The sequence below is a fragment of the Castor canadensis genome, chromosome 3, assembly GCF_047511655.1.
Source record: "Castor canadensis chromosome 3, mCasCan1.hap1v2, whole genome shotgun sequence".
Taxonomy (NCBI): Eukaryota; Metazoa; Chordata; class Mammalia; order Rodentia; family Castoridae; genus Castor; species Castor canadensis.
The window spans coordinates 50760540-50783470 of NC_133388.1; the positions used below are offsets into that span (position 1 = coordinate 50760540).

At 33.4% G+C, this 22931-nt stretch overlaps 2 protein-coding genes across 3 annotated transcripts in view; one reads left to right on the plus strand and one right to left on the minus strand.

The window, feature by feature from the left end:
* Gpr137c (G protein-coupled receptor 137C) overlaps positions 1–4701 on the plus strand; it is a 56429-nt gene extending 51728 nt beyond the window's left edge. The window contains exons 5-7 of one of the 2 annotated variants that reach the window (XM_020160054.2): positions 562–687; positions 841–959; positions 1887–4701. In XM_020160054.2, coding sequence (XP_020015643.2) covers positions 562–687; positions 841–959; positions 1887–2064 — 423 coding nt within the window. In that variant the 3' untranslated portion in view covers positions 2065–4701. Of the gene's footprint in view, positions 1–561; positions 688–840; positions 960–1203 lie in introns of both variants that reach the window. The other variant, XM_074067953.1, reaches the window with a different exon arrangement.
* A 2865-nt stretch (positions 4702–7566) lies between these two features.
* The window catches only part of Ero1a (endoplasmic reticulum oxidoreductase 1 alpha), a 41952-nt gene continuing 26587 nt past the window's right edge, over positions 7567–22931 (minus strand). Inside the window, exons 9-15 of the mRNA XM_074067952.1 lie at positions 18038–18064; positions 17823–17915; positions 16434–16680; positions 15812–15881; positions 10831–10917; positions 10610–10743; positions 7567–9228 (exon numbers count right to left, since the gene is read on the minus strand). Coding sequence (XP_073924053.1) covers positions 9168–9228; positions 10610–10743; positions 10831–10917; positions 15812–15881; positions 16434–16680; positions 17823–17915; positions 18038–18064 — 719 coding nt within the window. The 3' untranslated portion in view covers positions 7567–9167. The remainder of the gene's footprint in view (positions 9229–10609; positions 10744–10830; positions 10918–15811; positions 15882–16433; positions 16681–17822; positions 17916–18037; positions 18065–22931) is intronic.

Below are 22931 nucleotides of genomic sequence, written 5' to 3' on the forward strand. Positions count from 1 at the left end.
AATTTGAGATATCCTGGAATACCATTTTTCATTTACCTTTCTAAAGAAAAGGAATTTTCATGTTCCATGTGGCAGATTCTCTTCACTCCTTTCTACTTCCCTCTTCTAACATCTGGTAGAATAGAAACAAATTCAATATGTAGATTAGACCCCAAAGCCTATTTTAAGAAGCAGCTGAGCTGAGTGACTTAGCATGTCCATTTCTCTCCAAGTCTAACTCAGGGTGCTACTGTGCCAGTGAAGTAGCTGGAACTGCTCTTTATAAGTAACTCTCTTCAGATTAAGGAAATGCAAAATGAGATCACTCTTTATCCATAGATTAAAATTATCTTCATAAATTGATGCAGTGAAAAAGTTTTTAATTCTACTTAACATCAAAGCATTTTGTGTCCCTTAAAGAATAAGTACCATTTCATGAGAAACTATAAAATATAAAAAAGGTTATACAGTCAGTGCTTGTATTTGATGTATTTTAACTTACCCAAACTGAAACAATTGTGGAGGGTGGTTGCTTATACATGAAACAGGTGTAAAAACTGCTCTTCCATACTCTGTTGACAGGCTCGTGCAGAGAACGTAAGTGGAGAAGACTATATAGTATTTGGAATGGTCCTGTTTCTGTGGGAACATGTGCCAGCATGGTCAGTGGTACTATTTTTCCGGGCACAGAGATTAAACCAGAATTTGGTATGATATCATAATCTCCTCCAATGATTGTTCTCCTTACTTTTAAAGAGTGTGTAACATTTATTTTGCCAAGTATAATGCAAAGTATAAGGGCCCCCTTTCATGGTTGAGAAGCAAACCTTCACCATATGCTTTCTAATACTTTGTTCACAGGCAGCTGGTGGCATGATAAATAGCCACAGTTACAGTTCCAGAGCTTACTTTTTTGACAATCCAAGACGGTATGATAGTGATGATGACTTGCCAAGACTGGGAAGTTCAAGAGATGGAAGGTAGATGTAACAAAAGTCACTTATCCTGAATTAGTACTGAAATAGACTGAAAAGAGTAAGTCTAAGCTTTAACCTAACTATTAAAAAGGTAGTTTGATAGTACATGTCAGTAAGTAAGATCATGGAATTCTGGAGCTTAAAGCAGATGTTAAACAGGTGGTGAACAACTATTTGACTCAAAGCCTATATATTACCTTTATTTGAGAAATGTCTTTGCAAGTAAAATGGTGCCATTTCATTTCAGGATCCTGGAGAGAACAAGGAGAATGAGCAGAGAAGGAATACTAATGTACTGATTCTGTGTCAGTTTTTAGATCCTTAGTGCTGGTCTGAATTCACAAAGAAACCCTAGATAAAACTCTTGGAAAGCTTAGATGCCATAAGAAATTTTCCCATACCCTCTCTTTCACATCCTTAACTAGTACACTATTAGCTACATAGCAAAGAGAGAACCTTAACATACATCTACATAAAATTCTTTCAGCTTCACATACATTTTTGGTAATTCTAACTTCATCTAGACAAGTTGCTTGACCTGTTTTTTGAACCTGTTTTCCCATCTGTAAAGTAGGAATGATAACAGAATTTATCTTATAGGATGTGACAATTAAGTGAGTATATGTGTCCTTTGTATACTTATATACATGTCTTTGAATAGGACCTAGTACATAACAAATACTTATTATTGTTATTTGATAAGCTCTGAAAGGCATGTGTTCTTCTAGAATATGTGATTTAGTTCAAAGATATCAGGTAAAAGTCATTAAATTTTTTAGAAAGTTATGTTATTTGGCAAAGAACATATTTCAGTATATTTGATACTGTTACAAAATTCATTGAAAATGTTAAAAATGCCAATGTGACTTCTCACATCTTGATCACAGTCCTATGGCTTCTTTGCCTGTTTTTTTGTTGTTGTTGTTGCAGTGTATCAAATTCGCAAAGTTTGGGCTGGTATGGCACCATGACTGGGTGTGGCAGCAACACTTACACAGTCACTCCTCACCTGAACGGACCTATGACAGACACTGCTCCTTTGCTGTTTACTTGTAGTAACTTAGATATGAACAGTCACCATAGTTTATATGTAACTCCACAAAATTGATAGCATTTTCAAGTTGTGATTCTTGAATTTTTTTTCATGAATGTGTATGCCTATTCAACATGTTTAAATTCCATCTACAAAAACATTCCATTATCTGTTGCAACTGAAAACAAAATCTAGAAATGTGGCTCTGTTTGGTGGAGAACACAGCATTTCTTTTGGCCTCTGCATAATAAAATTAAGTAAATGGAAAGTTCTAACTAGGAGAAAAGAGAGATTGATCTTAAGGCACTTGATGGCCTCCAAACATATGGACTTTGGAACATCAAATGCATATTTGCACTTTTATCTTTGTTCTGAAAGAGTATACTGCAGTCCCCAAAGTCATATACCAGTGTTCACACTGGAATATTAGTGTGCATCAAATTAGAAGGCAATTTTTCTACAAAAATCAAAGTCTATATATTCTTTGGTATCCTTATCCAATTACAGTTTTAGAGTGTGAAAAGTGCACAGAATTAAGGCATAAAAATGCATCATTCTTTTTAAAAATCTAAACGTATGTAATCATTGAAGATAGTTCTTTTGAGCATGCTTTTAAAATACCAGTTGAAATTATTCAAACAATCATTTTAAATGATAGTAGCAATCCTTTACAGTGATGACCAGCAATGTTCTTTGGGAGGCCACAGTAATTTTTTTTCAGAAGGAAAATATACCAGTGAAAATTGTGTGGCTACTTCAGATAGAATTGGTTAAGTGATTATTTTGTATGATTAAGACATATGTAGTAGTTTAAAAATGATTCCTCAAGAAAGCAATAGTGATTTTTGTATAGGGAGATTTTGGTAGAATCTTCTTGGGACTAAACAAGTTTACAGATGGATTTAAGAATTATTCATAAGATGTATGATTCTAAATTAAAACAAGAATACATTTTTTAAAGCATTTGATTTATCTAAAACAAAATATAGCTAATCTAAACCTATTGAATTGAGATTATCCTCAGGTAAATTTAATCATGATACATTACTGCAGTGAATTAAAGTGCAATACTTTGTAAGACATAATTCTCCTTTACTTTTCACATTTTTATACCTTATGTATGGGTAAAACCAAATTAAATTGAATCCAAATTAATTCCAGCATTGGACTATATAAGCAAACATTGTAATTGTACAACTAGATAAGAATAAAACCAGAGGTTAACAGTATTGGAATACTTTTAGGATGACATCAAAATTGTTGTGAATGTCCTACTCCAAGTCTAATACATATACACACATACACATATGCACACACGCACACACATACACACATGCATGGTAGGCTAAGACAATACAGAATTTTAAAACGCACTTTCTACCGGTGTCTATGTGGACAGTAGATACTGAATACCTCAAGATGCCAAGGGAACAGGCAACACTGGGAAGTTGTCACAATAGGCTTACAGATAACTTACAATTGCTGATCTATTTCTTCAGAACTGTCCTTTTCTGACTTCTACTTTGATTAGGAAGTTTTTTTATTTCTATTCTTAAAATATCTTTTAGCTTTTTAATAACTGTGATGCAGTAACTTCAAAAAAGTGTAGTAGTAGGTGAAACTAAGAAAAAAATGTAATTATTAATGCTTTATCTCTTGGGAGGCTGATACAAAGCCAAATGAATTTCTTCTGTATATGATACAAAAGAATTTAAATTCAATCAGAAGCATACTTATTTATAAACATTACTTGGCATTTGTTTGTAAGTTCTCTCATTATAACCAAATTATTTAAAATTTTATATTACAGAAGTTAATCTTGGTACTAAGATGACACCCTAAAAGTATACTTCTACTACAATAATAGATTTCTTTTCAGTTATTAGATTTCTTTTCAGAATGCCAACTATTTATTTTGCTGATAATGTTAAGTACCTAGTTATCTAGAGCTATCTGAAAAGATCCATGTTGTCTTTATTAATCCTCGGGTTCGAGGTGATAAATTTTTTTCTAGTAAGGCTCCTTTTACAGTTCCTATTTAACCAGGTATGCAAAGATTGATTACTTTAAATTTTTTTCCTAAAAAGCATGTTGGGTCTTTTAGCTGCATTCATCAGTTTTACTGAATATATTTCTAAGTTTATCCTTATTACTAACTAGTGTACTTAAATTCTTGCATATACACATCTCACACAATACATCACCAAAGACAAAAAAAGAAACTCTGGCCCAATTTTCGCTTAAAAATTTCAAAGCACTAGGAGCACTTTAAGTTTGGTCTTGAAAGAAGGAGCTGTTTATAAAATCAAAGGGCTACCGATTCCCTGTTCATCCTGCACTGAAGCACATGACGACAATTTCAAACCTTCCTCTCATGTTCATTAATTAGGAAAGTGAATTTTATTGCTTAAGTGTGTAATTCTATAGTGATTAGCAATATTTGCTCTTATCATTTATTTCATTTGGTGGCCATTAATTTTGAAACTCTTACTACTCATTGTAGCTGGTTGTAGTTTTATGGAAGATGTAATTTATAGTTAAATTGGCTTTTTATGCATAGCTGCCTTTTTATTATTTAACAGTGTTTCTCAGCTATGTGATCAGTTTCAAACTGGTTCTAAAAATATAGCTGTGACCAATGAATGTATTTATTTGTTGTTTCACAAATTGTAACAAAACACTACTGTAAAAATAAAAGTGTCTGTGCTTTTATTTGGAGGTCTGACTTTCTTAATCTCCCTTAATGGACACTATTGAGTTTCTATCACATAAGTTAAGAATGCTCATGTTACCCTAGAAAAGAGAAAAACATCAAGAGTTACAGACAGAGGTGGGCTGTAGCTCAATGGTAAAGCACTTGCCTAGCATATGTAAGGCCCTGGATTTGATCCCTAGCACCAAAAAAAAAAAAAAGAAAAACCACAAATAGTAGTTTGCTTTTAGTGACTTCATAATTAATTACATCAAGATTCATTCATACCACCTAGTGTTGCATACCAATTTTATATTCACATCTGCATTCACACTGAGTATTACATACCCATTTGACACCTTGCTCATTCCCCTTGGAATCTTAATGAGTCAATTTATCCAGCTCATAATTCCAGTAGTTATTTCATTACTCAAGAAGTTCCTCAGAAAGGCTGCCTTTTCCCTTGAAAGCTCTCTTTTTTCAGAAGAGACGACTTTCATGGCCCACCAAAAATCACATCAAATTTTGAATACAGTTTCATCTTTATTGACTCCCCTGAAGCCTATAAACTCTTGGAAGTCTGCTGATCCTTGCTGTAAAGTGAAGGGAATGAAGGTATAACCTCTAATACAATAAAGTCACTTTAAAGGCAATTTATTCAACAGACATTTATTAAATGTTCATATGCCAAAAATTACGCCACAGAGATGCCAAAATGAATACAGTTCCTTTTTCTGCCCTTAAGGAGCTCACATTCTAGTAAAGGAGACTTTAAAAAAGTGAAACAATACAGTACAATAAGTGATACAATAGAGGTAGGTTGTAATTACAGTGGTGCCACAAAAGGAAGTAGGGTGACTCTCCTTGAATGGAGCAAGGGAGATTTCACAGAGAAGATGCCTATGCTAGCCTACAAGAATGCATGGAATTGTTGGGTGCCAGTGGCTCACTCCTGTAATCTTAGCTACTCAGGAGGCAACAGATCAGGAGGATCACAGTTCAAAGCCAACCTGGGCATATAGCCTGTGAGACTCTATCTGAAAAAAAACCCATCATAAACACGGCTGGCTGAGTGGCTGAAGGTATAGGCCCTGAGTTCAAACCCCAGTACCAAAAGAAAAAAAAAAAAAAAAGAGTGCATGGAATTTTCTAGGTAGGGAAGGAGGGATAGATCACTTGATGTGAAGAATACTGTAAATACAATATTCACCAGGGTGGAGAGGCCTGGCTGTATGGGGCATTTATCGGAATGCTAGGTGGGGAAGACACATGAGAGGACCTTGTACACCAATCTAAACACTTCAGTTCTCCAGAAAGCTCATGAAGTCACTGAATGGTATTAAGCAAAAAGCAGCAATGTCTGAGTGCTTCTAGTCTAATCTGGTAACATTGTGGAGCAACAAAGAGGAGACAGGCTAGTTATAAGGAGACAGGCTTATATAGTCCTCAAGTAAGTAATAAAAATGGAAAGACTGATATACCAGAAGGGTGGAGATATGACAGTAGAACATAGACACTAATAGGTTGAGGAAGGTAGAGGAGAGGAATGAACAGAGAAAACTTAGAAGATGATGGTTCTATCATTCTGAGTGAGGTTAGCCTGGCCCAAAAGACCAAAAATCGTATGTTCTCCCTCATATGCAGCCATTAGATCAAGGGCAAACACAACAAGGGGATTGGACTATGAGCACATGATAAAAGCAAGAGCACACAAGGAAGGGGTGAGGATAGGTAAGACACCTAAAAAATTAGCTAGCATTTGTTGTCCTTAACGCAGAGAAACTAAAGCAGATACCTTAAAAGCAACTGAGGCCAATAGGAAAAGGGGACCAGGAACTAGAGAAAAGGTTAGATCAAAAAGAATTAACCTAGAAGGTAACACCCACGCACAGGAAATCAATGCAAGTCAACTCCCTGTATAGCTATCCTTATCTCAACCAGCAAAAACCCTTGTTCCTTCCTACTATTGCTTATACTCTCTCTTCAACAAAATTAGAGATAAGGGCAAAATAGTTTCTGCCGGGTATCGAGGGGGTGGGGGAGGAGAAGGAGGGGGCGGAGTGGGTGGTAAGGGAGGGGGTGGGGGCAGGGGGGAGAAATGACCCAATCATTGTATGCACATATGAATAATAAAAAAATAAAAATTAAAAAGATGATGGTTCTAAATAACCACAGAAAGAAACATAGGTATGAAAGTAGGTTTTGCAGAAAATAATTGTTTGAAGATACACACAAGTGACCGTGGGACAACCACATGAAGTTACAAGCCACATGGATTGAGAAATTTGGGCTAAAAATAGGGATTTATGAATCACTGAACTAGAATTATCCAACAGTGAGAAGTAGTATAGTAATTAAGACAGCATGAATGAAAGTCTGAGGAATAACATTTAAATGAATAAGGGAAGAAACTCCTTCAGGAGTCCAGGAGCAAGCAAAATATAAGGAACCAAGACAAAAAGACAAATTAAGAAATGGCTTGTGAACTGAACTGTGGATTTAAATCAGGATTTTAGACTCACTGGAAGGAATTGGTAAGAATACAGGACCAATGCCAGCTCTTAGTTAAGGAATAAGTGGGAGGTGGCAAGTGAAAGTAGGAATACTCTTTCCAATGGATTAGAAAAGAGGGCGAGGAAGTATATACACATATTTGCCCTTTAAACCTATCTATATTTTCAAAGTACTACAAATGTCCTTAAAGTTTTATATATGGTGATTATTTAGTCCCTTGCATCTCCAAGAGGATTGACTTAATTAGTGGGTTAATGTCTTTCTTTTCCTGCTCTATTCATAAAAAGTGATGGGGAAAGGAAAATAGGACACCTATTATTAAACTTAGTTCTATGATTATTCACTTAAAATTTACTGAATACATATTCATATTCAATCAACAAATATTTATTGGATACCAACCATGTACTTGGCACTAGACCAGGATTTAGGAACACAGAGAAGAAAAAGCATACAGCAGTGTAAAGTGTCATTTCTAAACCATTATATAAATAAACCCTGCTTTACTAATGTGATCTCAACATGTTAGACCTGCACATAATTTCGAAGTATACCATTTCTTCTTCTCTATAATTACCATGTGATATTACTTCCTACACACCTTCAAATATTTTTATTATTGAAGAGCTTCCACTAATGAAAACCCCAAAATTGCAGTTCAGTTTTAGGGAGGCAAATAAGATAAATTCCATGTATAAAAACAAAAATTGTATGTCTTATATCTATACAGATCCAGCATAAAAAGAGCAACAAAATTCAAAATTTTAGATTGGGACTTCAAGTGATTCCTTATTTTAAGGCTTATAATATAGTTCCAGATGTGTAGGGTTGTTTATTTTTTTTCTGAGAAATCATTTTTAGAAAATTGTTCAGTATTACACTGAAGTATTTTGGGTTAGGAGGACATGTTGCCTATAACTGACTTTCAAATGATTAAGGAAAAAATAACATATGTATGTCTACATACAAAGAGAGCATGAAAAATAAAACAATGGGCTAGGGATGTAGCTCAGTGATAGAATGCTTGCCCAGCATGCATGAGGTCTTGGGTTCAATTCCCCATAGGAAAAAAAAGATAAAGCAAATGTGAACAATTAGTGAATCTGAGTAAAAGAGTTCTTTGTACTATTTTTGAAACTTTTCTGTAAATTTGAAATTATATAAAAATAAAAAGTTTCCCCCAAATTTTACTCAGTATTAGGGAAAATATTATGAGAATAAATATATAATCTATTCAACTTTTCACAATGTTTAGAAATCTCATATGCCTTTGAGTTATGTACCTTTCTGCATACCAAAACAACCCAATTAAAATAGCAATATAACCCTAAAAGTGATTTGTTTCATACCAATATATTTTAAGGTTGCCAGATAAAACACAGGACTCTCAGTTAAATGTGAATTTCAAACAAATCATGAATCATTTTTAGTATTATAAGTATGTCCCAAATATTGCCTGCAACATACATTACTTTTTTAAATGAGTTATTTATCTGAAATTCAAATCTAACTAGGCCTTCTGTATTTTTATTTACTAAATCTGAGAGCCCTAAATGTATTAAGAAATTCTAGACTGTTAACTATGGGTCACTCATGAAACTGTTTCGCATATTCTATTAAATACTTGTCCTATTTGCCACAGTTTTATTTTTATTACTTTTTACACAAAACTCTAGTTTGAGAGGCTTAAGACATTACTTACTTAGTTTTATCATATATGAACCTGATAATCCTGCTTTTGTTCAATATTTAACTTTAAAATTTATACCACATTATCAAAGTATTTTACTTACAATATTAAACATAGACTTAGCACAATTAAAAAATTGTTTACCTAAAACAATATAATTCTCCTTTTACAAAAGCAGCTTTATATAAAATGTTTGGCTTAAGACTGTCATTGCTATTATGCCTTTGATTGAAATTCCACTCTTTGGCCTCCGGAACACAGGCATATTTCAACTGGTTTTCCTTAATGAATATTTTGTAACAAGTTCCTGAAGTTTTCTAATTCTTTCACACTTGTAGAAATTCTGTAACCAAAGAAATTCCACTCAGACAGCATCTTAGGTAAATTTTCTCTGTAAAAGTTATTCACTTTGCAATTTTAAAGTATATAAATTTATTTAAAAGTAATTTATTTCAACTAATTGAAAGGTACAGAAACCATTTAGTCTGATGTACTTTAGTTCTTAATTTGATATGGCAAAATATAGTCTACAAGTTAGTTTTTAATATTAAAGTATTAAAATGAATATAAAGTACACAGATACTAAAATATATATTTTAAATATAACTATAATCACTTAATATTGAAGTATTAAAGTACATGAGTATTTAGTATAAAATACTTAAGTATTTTAAGTATTCATAAATATATTCATGTTTATCATTAAAGTATAGAAATATTAAAATATATATTTTAAATATTCACAAGTATATGAATACCTTAAAATAATACATGATTTAATAAATGAACAAAGAATCAAAACTATTGATATATAAAGAATGAGAACAGTAAATGTGTAACCAAGTTATTTTCACTGATTTTTATAAAAAATAAAATTTGTTTCTTATTATTTGTGTGTGTGTGTGTGTGTGTGTGTGTGTGTGTGTTCCTGTAGCTCTGCTCTCCAGTGTGACTGAAGTGGATACACAATGAAACACAACTGTCAATATCCTGGGTGCTACAGAAATCATTTTGAAGGTCAAGCCCAAGATATTAAATCAAACTTTTTAAGTGAAGAAATGTAGTTCTTAAAAATGTTAACTGTGAGGGGCTGAGGATGTAGCTCAGTGGTAGAGTGCTTACCTAGCACGTGCAAGGCCCTGTGTTTGATCCCCAGCACTGCAAAATCTCAACATTCTTTGCATCTGTACTTAAAAGTTTTTGTGTCTTGTTTGTTTGGTTGGTTGGGTTTTTTTTTGGCAGCACTGGAATTTGAACTCAGGGCTATAACACTTGCTAGACAGGTGCCCTTACCACTTGAGCCATTTAGCCAACCCTTAAAATTTTTAATGTATCTTACTTCATGCTTTTGCGCCAATAATTTTGATAGAAAATAATTATTTTTAGAAGAATTATCTTTTTTACATAATGACAAATTCAGAGATTTTTCAAAGATCCTCAAAAATAATTGAACAGCACAAAAATAGTTAGAAAAATTGTACAAATTCAATTGAGTATTGAAATCCAGACGTAAATTCATATGAATATAAAAGTCAGTGGATGAGAATAATCATCTGGTGACTGTATATATCTACATACTTGAGGTATTTCATAAGATTATATAATTCTGTAAACAAGATAGTTTCACTAAAAAGGATATTCCTTACCTACTTTTATCTGAGAGTATACCTGTTGCATTAGACTTACTTGGCTAGCAGAAACAATTTCAATACATTCAAACTAACCTTCCAAATGCATTAAATAATGATACTATTTCTTGTCTGGTTAGATGGAATTCGTAACTGGGTCCACTTTCTGGCATATTCGCTATCAATTTCTCAGAAAACAAGATCTTCAGAGCAGTGCCCAAACCCTGAGTCTATAATAAAAATGAGAAAAAAAGAAAAATGAGAAATTCATCATGCAAAGGATGAATGAGAAGTAAGACTGAGCTACATTCGCCTACCTGGAGCTTTCCCCATAGTCGACATTTAAAACAACCAACACAATCCATGATTCTTGAAATATTTCTAAAATGCAGCCGAAAGTCTTCCTAAAATACAATTCAACAAAATTTTATTATGATATAACATTTAGTCAACTAATAAGTATTTTCTGAGTACCTTCTATTTTCATTGTAGCTAGGCAAGGTACTATGGGATAGTAAAAACAAAAGAAGAGAACAAACATTCATTGAGCATCTGTCTCCTACCCAAGAGAATCTTGACATACACAATCTCATTTAATCTTCACCACAAATCCAAAAGTAGATAAACTGTATCCCTAAAAAAATTTTTAAAGGTTAGGTACCTTGCCTAAATTCCCATATCTAGTCAATGTTAATCTTAGAAGCCAAGCCTGCCTTACTCTGAAACTAAACTACCTACAAAAATATAAGAAGTAATTTAGTTGATGAGTCCTGGTGTATGTGATTATTAACTATATGTCAATATGGTGGAGGGAGAGGTTTAGAAGGCATCATTTGGGCTGGGAAAGTGAGTCAAGTGGTAGAGAAACTGCCTAACAAGCACAAGGCCCTAATTCAAACCCCAGAACTGTGAAAAAAAGGGAGATAACAGTTAAATTATAACTCTTCTTTCTGGAACTGGTTAGGTAAAACACTCATATTTTCTTTTATTATTATTATTATTATTATTAACTTTATTATTAAGCGATAAGAATGTATAGGATATAATGAATATCTACATATACTTCCACCAAGTTTTAGAAAGAAACCATTACAAGTTCAATTGAAGCCCCCAAAGAATCCTCCAAATGTCGGTATCCCATGGTCTATTACTATTACTATGTTGAATTTGGTGTGTTATTCTCTTTATCACTTAATACATATGTATATATATCCATGAACATTTGGGTATTAATTTGTTTATAATAGGGCAACATTATTCCAGGTCCTTAAGGAATAAGACAAAAAGAAGGGAAGTCAGAAATACATCCTTCTTTTATTCTAGTGGAAATTATTAATTGATCATCCAAGTGACTTTCTCTGTCCTAGTCTTAGAGTGGAATCCCAAGCTTCTGGTATTTTAAGCAGAAAATTGGCATACATTTCAGATAGAATATTCATTATTTCAATTGGCCTATAACTTACAAAAACATATAGTATTTTTCTGTTTATAATCTGATAAACCATACACTGGACTCAACCAGATTTAAAACTAGGAATACATCAGCAAAGATTGTCATCCTCTGTATTCAAAACAGAACTCAATTTGCTCTGGAGATATAGCTTCCCAGATGCTTTATGCAGCTTGAGACTTTGAAACAGCTATAACATGCAAACAATTTTTAATAAAACTCCAGATAAGTCTCCATTAAATTTAGTACAAAGCCCAAATTACTATTATTGTCATATTTTAACAATATTCTCAATCTGGTGTTTCTGAACCTATTCAGTAAGAGATAATCCTAATTTAAAACCTTAAAAAAATCCTAACTAAAAGTATTATTCCAGATAGATTTTTTTCCAGACTGGCCAGGAACTCACTATGCACCTGAGACTGGCCTCAAACTCACAATCCTCCTGCCTCAGCCTCCCAAATGCTAGGATTATAGGCACCCATGCCACCACATCCAGCCAGACTTCATGGTTTGGTTTAAGGTTTTCCTTAACTAGTGTTTTGACCTTAAAGAAAAATCACACCTTTAATAATTACGGAGTAGTAAAATTATTCTAAAGCACATTTCCATTCTATTAGCTACTGACCTCTTGAGGACTTCATAGCTTTTATAAGGGTCAACATAAGCCATATGTAGGCAAGATTAAATATAGACAGAGAAACAGTTCATGCATATGATTTATAAATTTCCAAATGGATATAAATAAGTAATAAGATAAAATTTTATTAAAAAGTGTTACTGAATGCATAGTGGGTTTTGGCAATTATAGTTTCACAATCAATAGGTACTAAAAATACACTGTCATGGAGACAGACTTTGAAAGTTTTTGACTTTGAGTCTTTGTATTGTAATGTCAGAAACATCTGCTGACAATGTCTGTTTTTATAGACATTGTCTAAATTCATCATGTGAATCTACAGTAACTTAAATACTTAAATGTAGCAGTTCTTGAGTACATCTTTACATGACATGAACAGATAGCATGCACAGTTGCTTACAACAATCAAACATAAAACTGAAACCAAGCACATAAAACAGCATGCACCTTCTGCCTAGGTGAACTTAATGTGCTAGAACCAAGTTAACAGGTTAGAAATTTTCTAGATCAAAACAGGAGAAGATTCACAAAAAACAATCATGTCCAGTAATCTGAGCAAATTAGATGAGAAAAATTTGAGATCCTTAAAATAACCAGAACCTAAATCATTTAAGTATTCTCCTTTTTTAGGCATACAGTTTTAGGTCGTCACTTTATCCATTCATCCATCCATCCATCCATCCTAGGCTCAAGTGACCTTCCTGCCTCAGCCTCGCAAGTAGCTTGGACTATAGGCACTCACCAAACATGTTCAATTATAGTCACTTGGCAGAATGATTAAACATGCTGTGATCATACACTGTCATTTGTATTCAGTGAAATCAACTGACCAATTATTGACCAAATTCTCAAATGTTTATAAGCTTTCCAGGGAGACCCTATTTTGTTTTGAATTGAACACTAAATAATTCTCCATTTCTTTATAATGCATAAAGGAATCACAATGAAAACTTTTAAATGAATTTACAAATGACTGTTCAAGTCTATGATATTTACCAGAAACTATTTTTTTGTAAAAAGTAAACCTCTAATATTAACATGCTTTCTTGTTGTTTGGTTTGGGGGGGGGAGGTTGTAAAAGATTCAGAAAAATTCTCTTTAAGGATACTCTATATAAACCTTCTTCACAGGACATGAAAGCTGAATGTTTTGTTGGAGTTTTGACCAAATTAAAACACTGAGAAATACTTCTAATTGGCACAGTCTAAAAAGAGCTGATGTCAAAAACATCCTCCAATACACCAGCAAGTGAACTAAAATAAGGAACATATTGAAAATAGTAGGAAAAAAAGCAGTCTTATTGCAGCATCTTCCCCCTCATTTTCTAGTTCCTGGAAGCTGTTTGGGAGATTATATAACCACTGAGGTATGTTTTTGTAGCAAGAACACTTTAAGGAGGAAATAGATGGGAGGTCAAGGACAGCTATTATCTAACAGCAAAAAAGTACTTTCTTTGTAAGCTGCAGAAAATCAGGTTTTTTCATCATGAAAAGAAATAATAACAGAGCAAGATTTTTATCAGTATTCTGGTGAAATCAGATCAAACTCAGTGATATTAAGGGCATTTTCCATTTACTTATCAATAGTTTTATAAAGACAACAGCAATCTGATTTTATTTGACTCCCCAGATAGTCTAGAAATCCCATGAGGATAGAAAATATTTCTCCCTTTTATGATAAAAAATCACGCTTTACACAGTGACTCTTTTTTGGTGGTACTGGGGATTGAACCTAGGTTTTATTCTTCTACTGATCCATGCTCCCAGCCCTTTTGTTTTGCTACCCTTCGCATGGAACTCATGATCTTCCTGTCTCTGCTTACTGAGTAGCTGAGATTATTACTCAGTCTTGAGTCTTTACTAAGTCTTTCTAGTAATATTCTTGCAGTATTTGCACAGAAATGGTCTTGCCCGAAGTTGTATACCTATTAAGAAGCAAGGCAAAAAAGTAAAGTATTCTCACAGCTGGGATATATGAAGAAAACCCTTTGAACACTGACACTGGAATTAAAAGACAAGACTATAAAATAGGTACAGTGGTGGGGGTGTTAATTGTGGGGGGGGTGAAAGGAGGAGATAAAGGTGAGGAAACATGGTTGATAGTCTTCATATACATATATGAAATAAATGATGAAACTTCTTGCAGTTGCTTTAAGTGAAGTGGGGAGAGGGTCAAGGTGGGGAAGATGGTGGGGGCGATCTAACCAATGTACAATGTAAGGAATCTCCCCATTCAATGAATGTATGCTAATAAACATGAAAAAGGAAAAAGAAGCAAGGCAATGACTAGACCCCATTTTATGGGCTATCAGTTGTGTTCTTTTCACAACCACATGCTGGCATTGCTGCCTGCCTCTCATTCCCACTGAAAAAGATGAATGACAAAACATCACACTATGCCTGCTCCTCTTGATGATGATCTTCTAATTTAAGCAGCATCATTTTCGCTTTTCCTCAGCAACAATGCCACTCATGCTTTGAATCCCCTTTCTTTAACTGACATTCTCTAGTTATTACACAGACTATCAATGTAAGAGCCACCCCTACAGAGCACAGTGACACACAGTGTACCACTTGCTATCATTTTGTCTTGATCTGTTTGGTGGTGGGAATAGAACCCAGAACCTCAAGCATGCTAAGTATGTGTTCTACCACTGAGTTACACCCCCAGCCCCTAGTAATTTATTATTTTGAACATAATTCAAACTACACCTCAAGTTGGACCTTCCTTTTTATAAGGAAAAGAAAAACATGACTCCAATTTTTCTTATAATTTCAGGATATATATCAAGATTTACTGTTAAGTATGAATATATGAGTTTATTTTTCTTTGCTGTTAAGTACAAATATATGAGTTTATTTTTTAAATTGTAAATATATATGTTTATAGGTACATGTGATGTTTTGATTTATGTTTATGATGTGGAATAGTTAAGTCAGATTAACAAATCTGTCATCTCACATACTTTTTTTTATGATGAAAACATTTGAAATCTGCTCTTTTAGCAATTTTGAAATATAAAATACATTACTATTTATTACAACCACCAGTTTCCATGGAACAGATTGCTAACCTTTATCCTTTCTATCTAACCAAAACTTTGTACCCTTTCATCAACATACTCCTTGCCTTCATCCATCCCCCTCCCAACCTCTGGCAAGAATCATTTTATTCTCTACTTCTAACAATTAAGTGAAAGTATAATTACCTTTAGTTTGTGTGCTTCTTTTTTATCCCCAGCAAAAAACGAATTCTCATCAAAATGTAAAGGAAATGACCTGCATTTTAAAATAGGGAATACTCATTTTTATGTATTATAAATATTTAAAGTCTTGCCAATACAGTATTGTACTGGTTAGTGATATATAATTAAAATGGAGTAGAAAACAGGATATTCATTTTCATGCATTATAAATATTAAAAATCTGGATGATACAATATTTTATCATCCAGTGATAAGTAATATAGTTAAAATAGAGTAGAAAAGAGTAAAACCAACACTGAATCTTGAATCAAATGCTAATTAATTACATTAGTAGAAGTCTGGCCTCAAATTCAAATATGAAACAATGCAAATAACTAAATACAAAACAATGCAAGTATTGAGGACTAAAAGAATGGCTATTAAAACTAAAACTGTGTGCTTTTTAGTACATAGCTCAAAACAAGAACAGAAATGAAACTCAATTCTAAAAGACCAATGAGCAAAATTACTTTTTTAATTATCTTACAAATATTTTTCCTTCCTCTAAAGACATTTTAAGAACTTAATTTGGGGTACCACTTATTACCCATATACTAATGTATAAATTGTAATATACATAACTTACTTGATTTCATGAAGTATTTCCAGGAGTAACATTTTGTTTTCTGCATCCTGAATTTTATTTCCCGTGAAGAGTTGAAAATCTGGGCGCTCAAAAAATGGTAACACTTTAGATAAAGCCCTTAATTCTATTAAGTAGAGAAAATACAAGTTCTTAAGCCTTCTTGGGCCTTCTCCTTCAGTTAAAATTCCATCAAACCTCTGCTGAAATTCTGTAATGTTATGTCCCCATTTCTTTTCCAACCATGTTTCTGGGAAGAAAGAATTAAATGTCAAAAACTGAATTTTCCAATTAAGTAATTTTAATTTAATTAATTTATTCATTTATTTTGGTGGTACTGGGGTCTAGCTCAGGGTCTTGCACTTCCTACGCAGGTGCTCTACCACTTAAGCCACCTGCCAGCCCTTTTTGTCTTAGGTATTTCTCAAGAAGGGTCTCATGTTTATGCCTGGGCCAGCCTGAACCACATTACACTTTCCAGGAAGCTGGAATGACAGGCACGTACCACCATGCCCAGCTTTTATTGGTTGAGATAAGGTCTCACTAACTTTTTTGTGTGGGCTGGCCTTGAACTGCGATCCTCTTCATCTCCGCCTCCCAGGAAGCTGGGAGTATGGTCGTGAGTGCCACTAGTGGTAGTTTTCATTTTAATTACATTAGGTTATTTATACTGACAGAAGTTAATTTCATTTTGTATTTTAAAATACATAATAAAACCAAGACAACAATGTTTCATAATTTAGCCTTTAAGAGTTCTATAATAAGATTTTGTGCTCTGGAACCTATCAAAATGAGTTCAACGTTTTACTGAGAAAGCAGATATTTTTTAAAAAATCAAGTTTCTGAATGCAAACATTCATAAAACCAAAATATATAATTAAAAATGACTATCTAAAATTACTGACAAGTTTGAGCACTATTTAAAATCAAAGTTACTATTGTGTTTCTAAGAGGTAAAATCCTTTAATAACAGAAGAACTGTATTATAAACTATGGTCTGATTCTTCCATGCCTACACCACAGAGAGCAGCAAGAAATGCTGCACCCATTAAAGCTAGCACACAAATAAGAAGGCTCTGACACAATAATATCTAACAAACAACAAATTGTGCTACCAGAAGCTATTTTAATTCCCGCAACAAAATAAAAGAATATTTCCAAAGTGATGTGTATAATTTTGAGCAGTCTCTTAAGAGAAGGTGTGAACTGATAATATGCAGAACTATCCAATGGTTTCCACATTCCCAATTACTTCTACTTAAGAATGGGTTTTTTTTTTTTTCCTAATATTCAGTCAGATCTGTCTTTTCCCATTCAGGTAAATACCAAGAAAACTTTTAAGGATACCTAAAATAAGTGGAAAAGCGAATAAAAGTAAGTGTCATTACATACCTTGTAAAAGATATCTTGCACTTAAATGCACATTAATGCTTGCATGTAGACCAGATATAAGTCGGTAGAATGCTCTTTTTTCTACACATAGGCCTAAAAAAGTCAGTAATATGGAGATAAAATTTCATATGTGAATCTTATAAATTTTAAATTAGTTTCATGACTTTAAAAATGAAAAAAGTATCATTAAAATTTGTTTAAAAGCTTCCAATTACCTTCTAGCCAACTGTAAAAAGTGTTCTCTGAAATTAAAAGAAAAATAAGTCACAAGATTATGCCAAAACATAAGTTTCTCAAAAGTTTTAAATCATTATAAAAATACGTCATCAATGTTTTAAAGACTCTTCAATATAAAGGTCCAACTCTTAATTGCAATTTCTTCAAATTGCAATTTGAAGTGTTCATGGTGTGGATTCAGTTAACATCACTCTGCTGTCCAGACTTTAAAAGGCTTTAGCATTGCCTGAGCTACCCTAGTCTCATAACTCTGGATAGAGTGTTTTATGTGACATCACAATGTAAAATTTGGGCCTACCATGTGCAAGGCCCTGGGTTCAATCTCCAGTACCTGGGGGGTGGGGGGGTAGCAAATCAATCAAAAATGGGAAAATACCTAATCTAGATAACAAATGGTCCAGGTTTTAAAAATTAAGGACTCGTGTGCTGTTTGAATTAGGAAAATAACTAAAAATTACAAAGTAGTTCTGGAGATATAGTATTTATATATAGCTGGAAGTATTCCATGCCATTCACTACTTCAAAAGGGCAATTTAGGGAAATGTTAGAAACAAAATATCACTTACATTCTATGACCTAATAAAACCACTGCTAATATACTTAGACCCAGTAATTCTTCTTTTAGGTTATCCTCTAAAGAAATAACTAAAAATGGGGACAGGGCACAGAATTTGTAGAAATAAGATTCATAAATTTTAAACCTTCAAATAATAAAAATGTACAATAATGCCTAAGTTAACATGACAGAATAATATATAATTGCATAATATGGTAAAAGTAACACAACTATTACAATGACAAAGGAGAACATAACAATATATAAAATGTTTATCTGAACTATCATATAAAATACATAAGAAATAAGTACTATAATGATGTAAAGATTCACATATGTAATTGCTATAGGGATGGTATAGACTTTTTTAACTAAAGTTGCTTATACTGATAATAAAAATAAACTAAGTATAAAATTAATGGCAGGTAAGATAAAGGAAATAAGCAATAAATTGGACTATATAAAAACTTAAGACATCTGTTTATCAAAAACCTTCATAAAGGAAAGCAAAATGCAAATAACTGTATACAATATATGTTGCAAACATGACAGAGAGGCAATATCTTACATATCTAAAGAGCTCATAAAATGAATAAAAAATGCTAAACTGCCCACTGAAAGGAGTAAATAAATTGAATAGGGAAGGAAAAATTGCAAATGTAGTAACAGACCAAAACTGTTGAGTCAAACCAGTAATAAAAATGCAAATTAAAACAGAAACATTCCACTTGTCAAGTTAGTACAGACAGAAATATGATGGTGCTTAGTGCTGACAAGGGTCAGACAAGAACATGTGTGTATGTGTTTGTGTGTATACTTACATGCTGCATAGTAACCCTCTGATATTTGGTTAAAATCAATGCAATACTTATGAATGAAATAGTTTCTCTAAGGATAGGTGCCATAGATAGGTTAATGATCATTTCTCTGATAAGAAGAAACAAGCTGAGGTCTTCAAATACTGTTAGAAAATCAAAGTAGCCAGAAAGTAGCACAGAATTAAGTTAATGCCCAAAGCAGAATAAGGTTACTCAAAACCGAAAATTATAGGATCACTTCTACCTGCAACAAAGAGAGGCAACTTTGGAAAAAAATAACCAGAATCTTAAGAATATCAAAAGTCATTTAAATCTCACCCTTAAAGCAAAAAAAAAAACCTCAAAAAGCCAAAGTAAACCTAAAATATGTTTTATATTTTTAGCATTAGTATTAACTTAGATTTGGCAATGATTACCACCCCCTAAGAGTCAGCGCTGGAATCAGCTCTCCAAACCTGCTCAGAACCTTCATGTAGAAGACCCAGCAGATCCTAGATAAAACCAATAAAGAGAGGAAGAAGTTTTCCCCACCACAGTGGGGGCAAGCCCCGCTTCACAATCAGAGGGTAAAATGTGCAGCTGAACTGTCAGAGGCTGAAGGTAAGGTGGGTTGTCTCCAATGCCTGAGCCCAGAACACAGTCATTTCTCCTTAATCTGTGCTTTCACCTCCAGAATTTTAGATAAGGAAATAAAAATTAAGTTGCTCTGAGTTTAGAAAGAGGTGGGAAGAAAAAATATAATTGCCATAATAAACATTTGTGAATGTATAAGCACATTCATATGCATAACATACAATAAAGAAGTTATACTTACCTTTACTTTTTCCTGAAAAACAAAACAAAATGGTTATTATTATAAAGTCCTTTCATCTACCCCTTTTGTAATGCTACACTTTCATAAAAACAAGACTTTAATAGTGGTTCATTTGAGTCCATCAGTTCATGCACACAACTGAAATGGAAAGCGGAGACACTCAAGATGCCTAGCAGTGATGTTAACTGGGCCTAATTTGACTAAATGGCATTGTCCCCTGGACATGCATGGCACATAAGGTTTAATATGGGCTCACAGAAGAGAAAAATGTAGATTATCATCTGAGAACACTCTTAAATATCTTAAGGACTGGCTGGCAGAGTTTTCCCACATTTATTATCCTAAAGATATAATTCCTGTTAAAGGTTTGTATTATTGTTTTGAAACCTCCAGACTGACATTATAAAATTTAAACTTAAGAATATTTTCAAAGTCTGTAAAATTCACATTATACATAATGTAGTAGTTTACATGCAGCTGCTTACTGACAACTGAAATAGTATCTTCATTCTGCCCATTTTCTTTAATACCATTGTTTGATTATAAAATAGTCATTGTAAATATATGTTTTTTAAAGAAGCAGACAGACAGGGGGTTAATCTAATTAAAGTACAATATATACATGTCTGAAATACCATGATAAATCCCCAATTAATAATCAATATACACTTTTAAAAATGAAATAAAGAGAATATGGTTGATGTATATGTGTATGAAAACAGAACAATGAAACCTGCTGAACCTGTCTGGGGCAGGGGGGAGATGAGGGAGAATGATGGAAGGAGGTGAATCTAATTAAGATACATTGTAAGCACATATGTAAATGTCATGAAATCCTCCTATACAACTAATATATACTAATAAAAATATTTTTAGAACAACTTCCACAGGTTTTATTCTTCTATTTTCATATATGGATACAAACTACAGTGGGGCACTAGTGGCTCATGCCTGTAATCCTAGTTACTCGGGAGGCAGATCAAGAGGATTGTGATTCAAAGCCAGCCCAGGGAAAAAGTTTGCGAGACTCTATCTTGAAAAAGCCCATCACAGAAAAGGGCTGGTGGAGTGGCTGAAGGTGTTGGCGCCTGAGTTCAAACCCCAGCTTCAAAAAAGAAAAAAAAAATCCACCATATTTATCCTTATTCACCCTTTCCAAATTTTTCTAAGAATGTGGGGAGGGGGGAAGAAGGAGAAGGATGAAAGGAATAAATCAAACTAAGATATATTTTAAGCACATATGTAAATATTACAATGTATCCCCCTATACAACTATTATATGATAATTTAAAAAAAAACCCAACACAAAAAATGTATTTTTAAAAAGACATCCATAACTTCCTTTGCCTCAGATGAACACCATTTACATTTGGTAAATGTTGTGTTGTTTTGTGTACAGATATTTACATATTTTATCAATTGTTTTTATAAAAATATATTATACATACTGTTTGGATACCTGTTACTTTTCTTCTGTGCTGTTGATCGCTTTTTATTAAAATTTACAACAAGATTTATTGTGGTTATATTCTACTATGTGACTATACGTGTCATTTAACTAGTTCCCTAATGACAAACATTTAAACTGTTCCCACTTATGTTTAAAGTAAGTGAGATGGGTAATTAATTTGTGAAGTCATAATGCAAGTTCACAGTAAAGATCACTTATCTACGAGTTTGTATTTCATCTGGTAGTAGACCAATAGTGTTCACTGAGTCACCACATATGATGCCATACAAACCCTAAAGCTTATCCTTATCTCAACCAGCAAAAACCCTTGTTCCTTCCTATTATTGCTTATACTCTCTCTACAACAAAATTAGAAATAAGGGCAAAATAGTTTCTGCTGGGTATTGGGGGGGGTAGAGGGAGGGGGCGGAGTGGGTGGTAAGGGAGGGGGTGGGGGCAGGGGGGAGAAATGAACCAAGCCTTGTATGCACATATGAATAATAAAAGAAAAATGAAAAAAAATTGCTAGTTCAAATCAAAAAAAAAAAAAAAAACCCTAAAGCTTCATTTAAAATGTTCTTTCCTTAAAAATATACGATGGAGAAATAGCAGCCTCTTCAACAAAAACTGCTGGGAAAACTGGTTAGCAGTCTGCAAAAAACTGAAACTAGATCCATGTATGTCACCCTATACCAAGATTAACTCAAAATGGATCAAGGATCTTAATATCAGACCCCAAACTCTTAAGTTGATACAAAAAAGAGTAGGAAATACTCTGGAGTTAGTAGGTATAGGTAAGAACTTTCTCAATGAAACCCCAGCAGCACAGCAACTAAGAGATAGCATAGATAAATGGGACCTCATAAAACTTCTGTTCATCAAAAGAAATGGTCTCTAAACTTAAGAGAACACCCACAGAGTGGGAGAAAATATTTGCCAACTATACATCAGACAAAGGACTGATAACCAGAATATACAGGGAACTTAAAAAACTAAATTCTCCCAAAACTAATGAACCAATAAAGAAATGGGCAAGTGAACTAAACAGAACTTTCTCAAAAGAAGAAATTCAAATGGCCAGAAAACACATGAAAAAATGCTCACCATCTCTAGCAATAAAGGAAATGCAAATTAAAACCACGCTAAGATTCCACCTCACCCCTGTTAGAATAGCCATCATCAGCAACACCACCACCAACAGGTGTTGGCGAGGATGTGGGGAAAAAGGAACCCT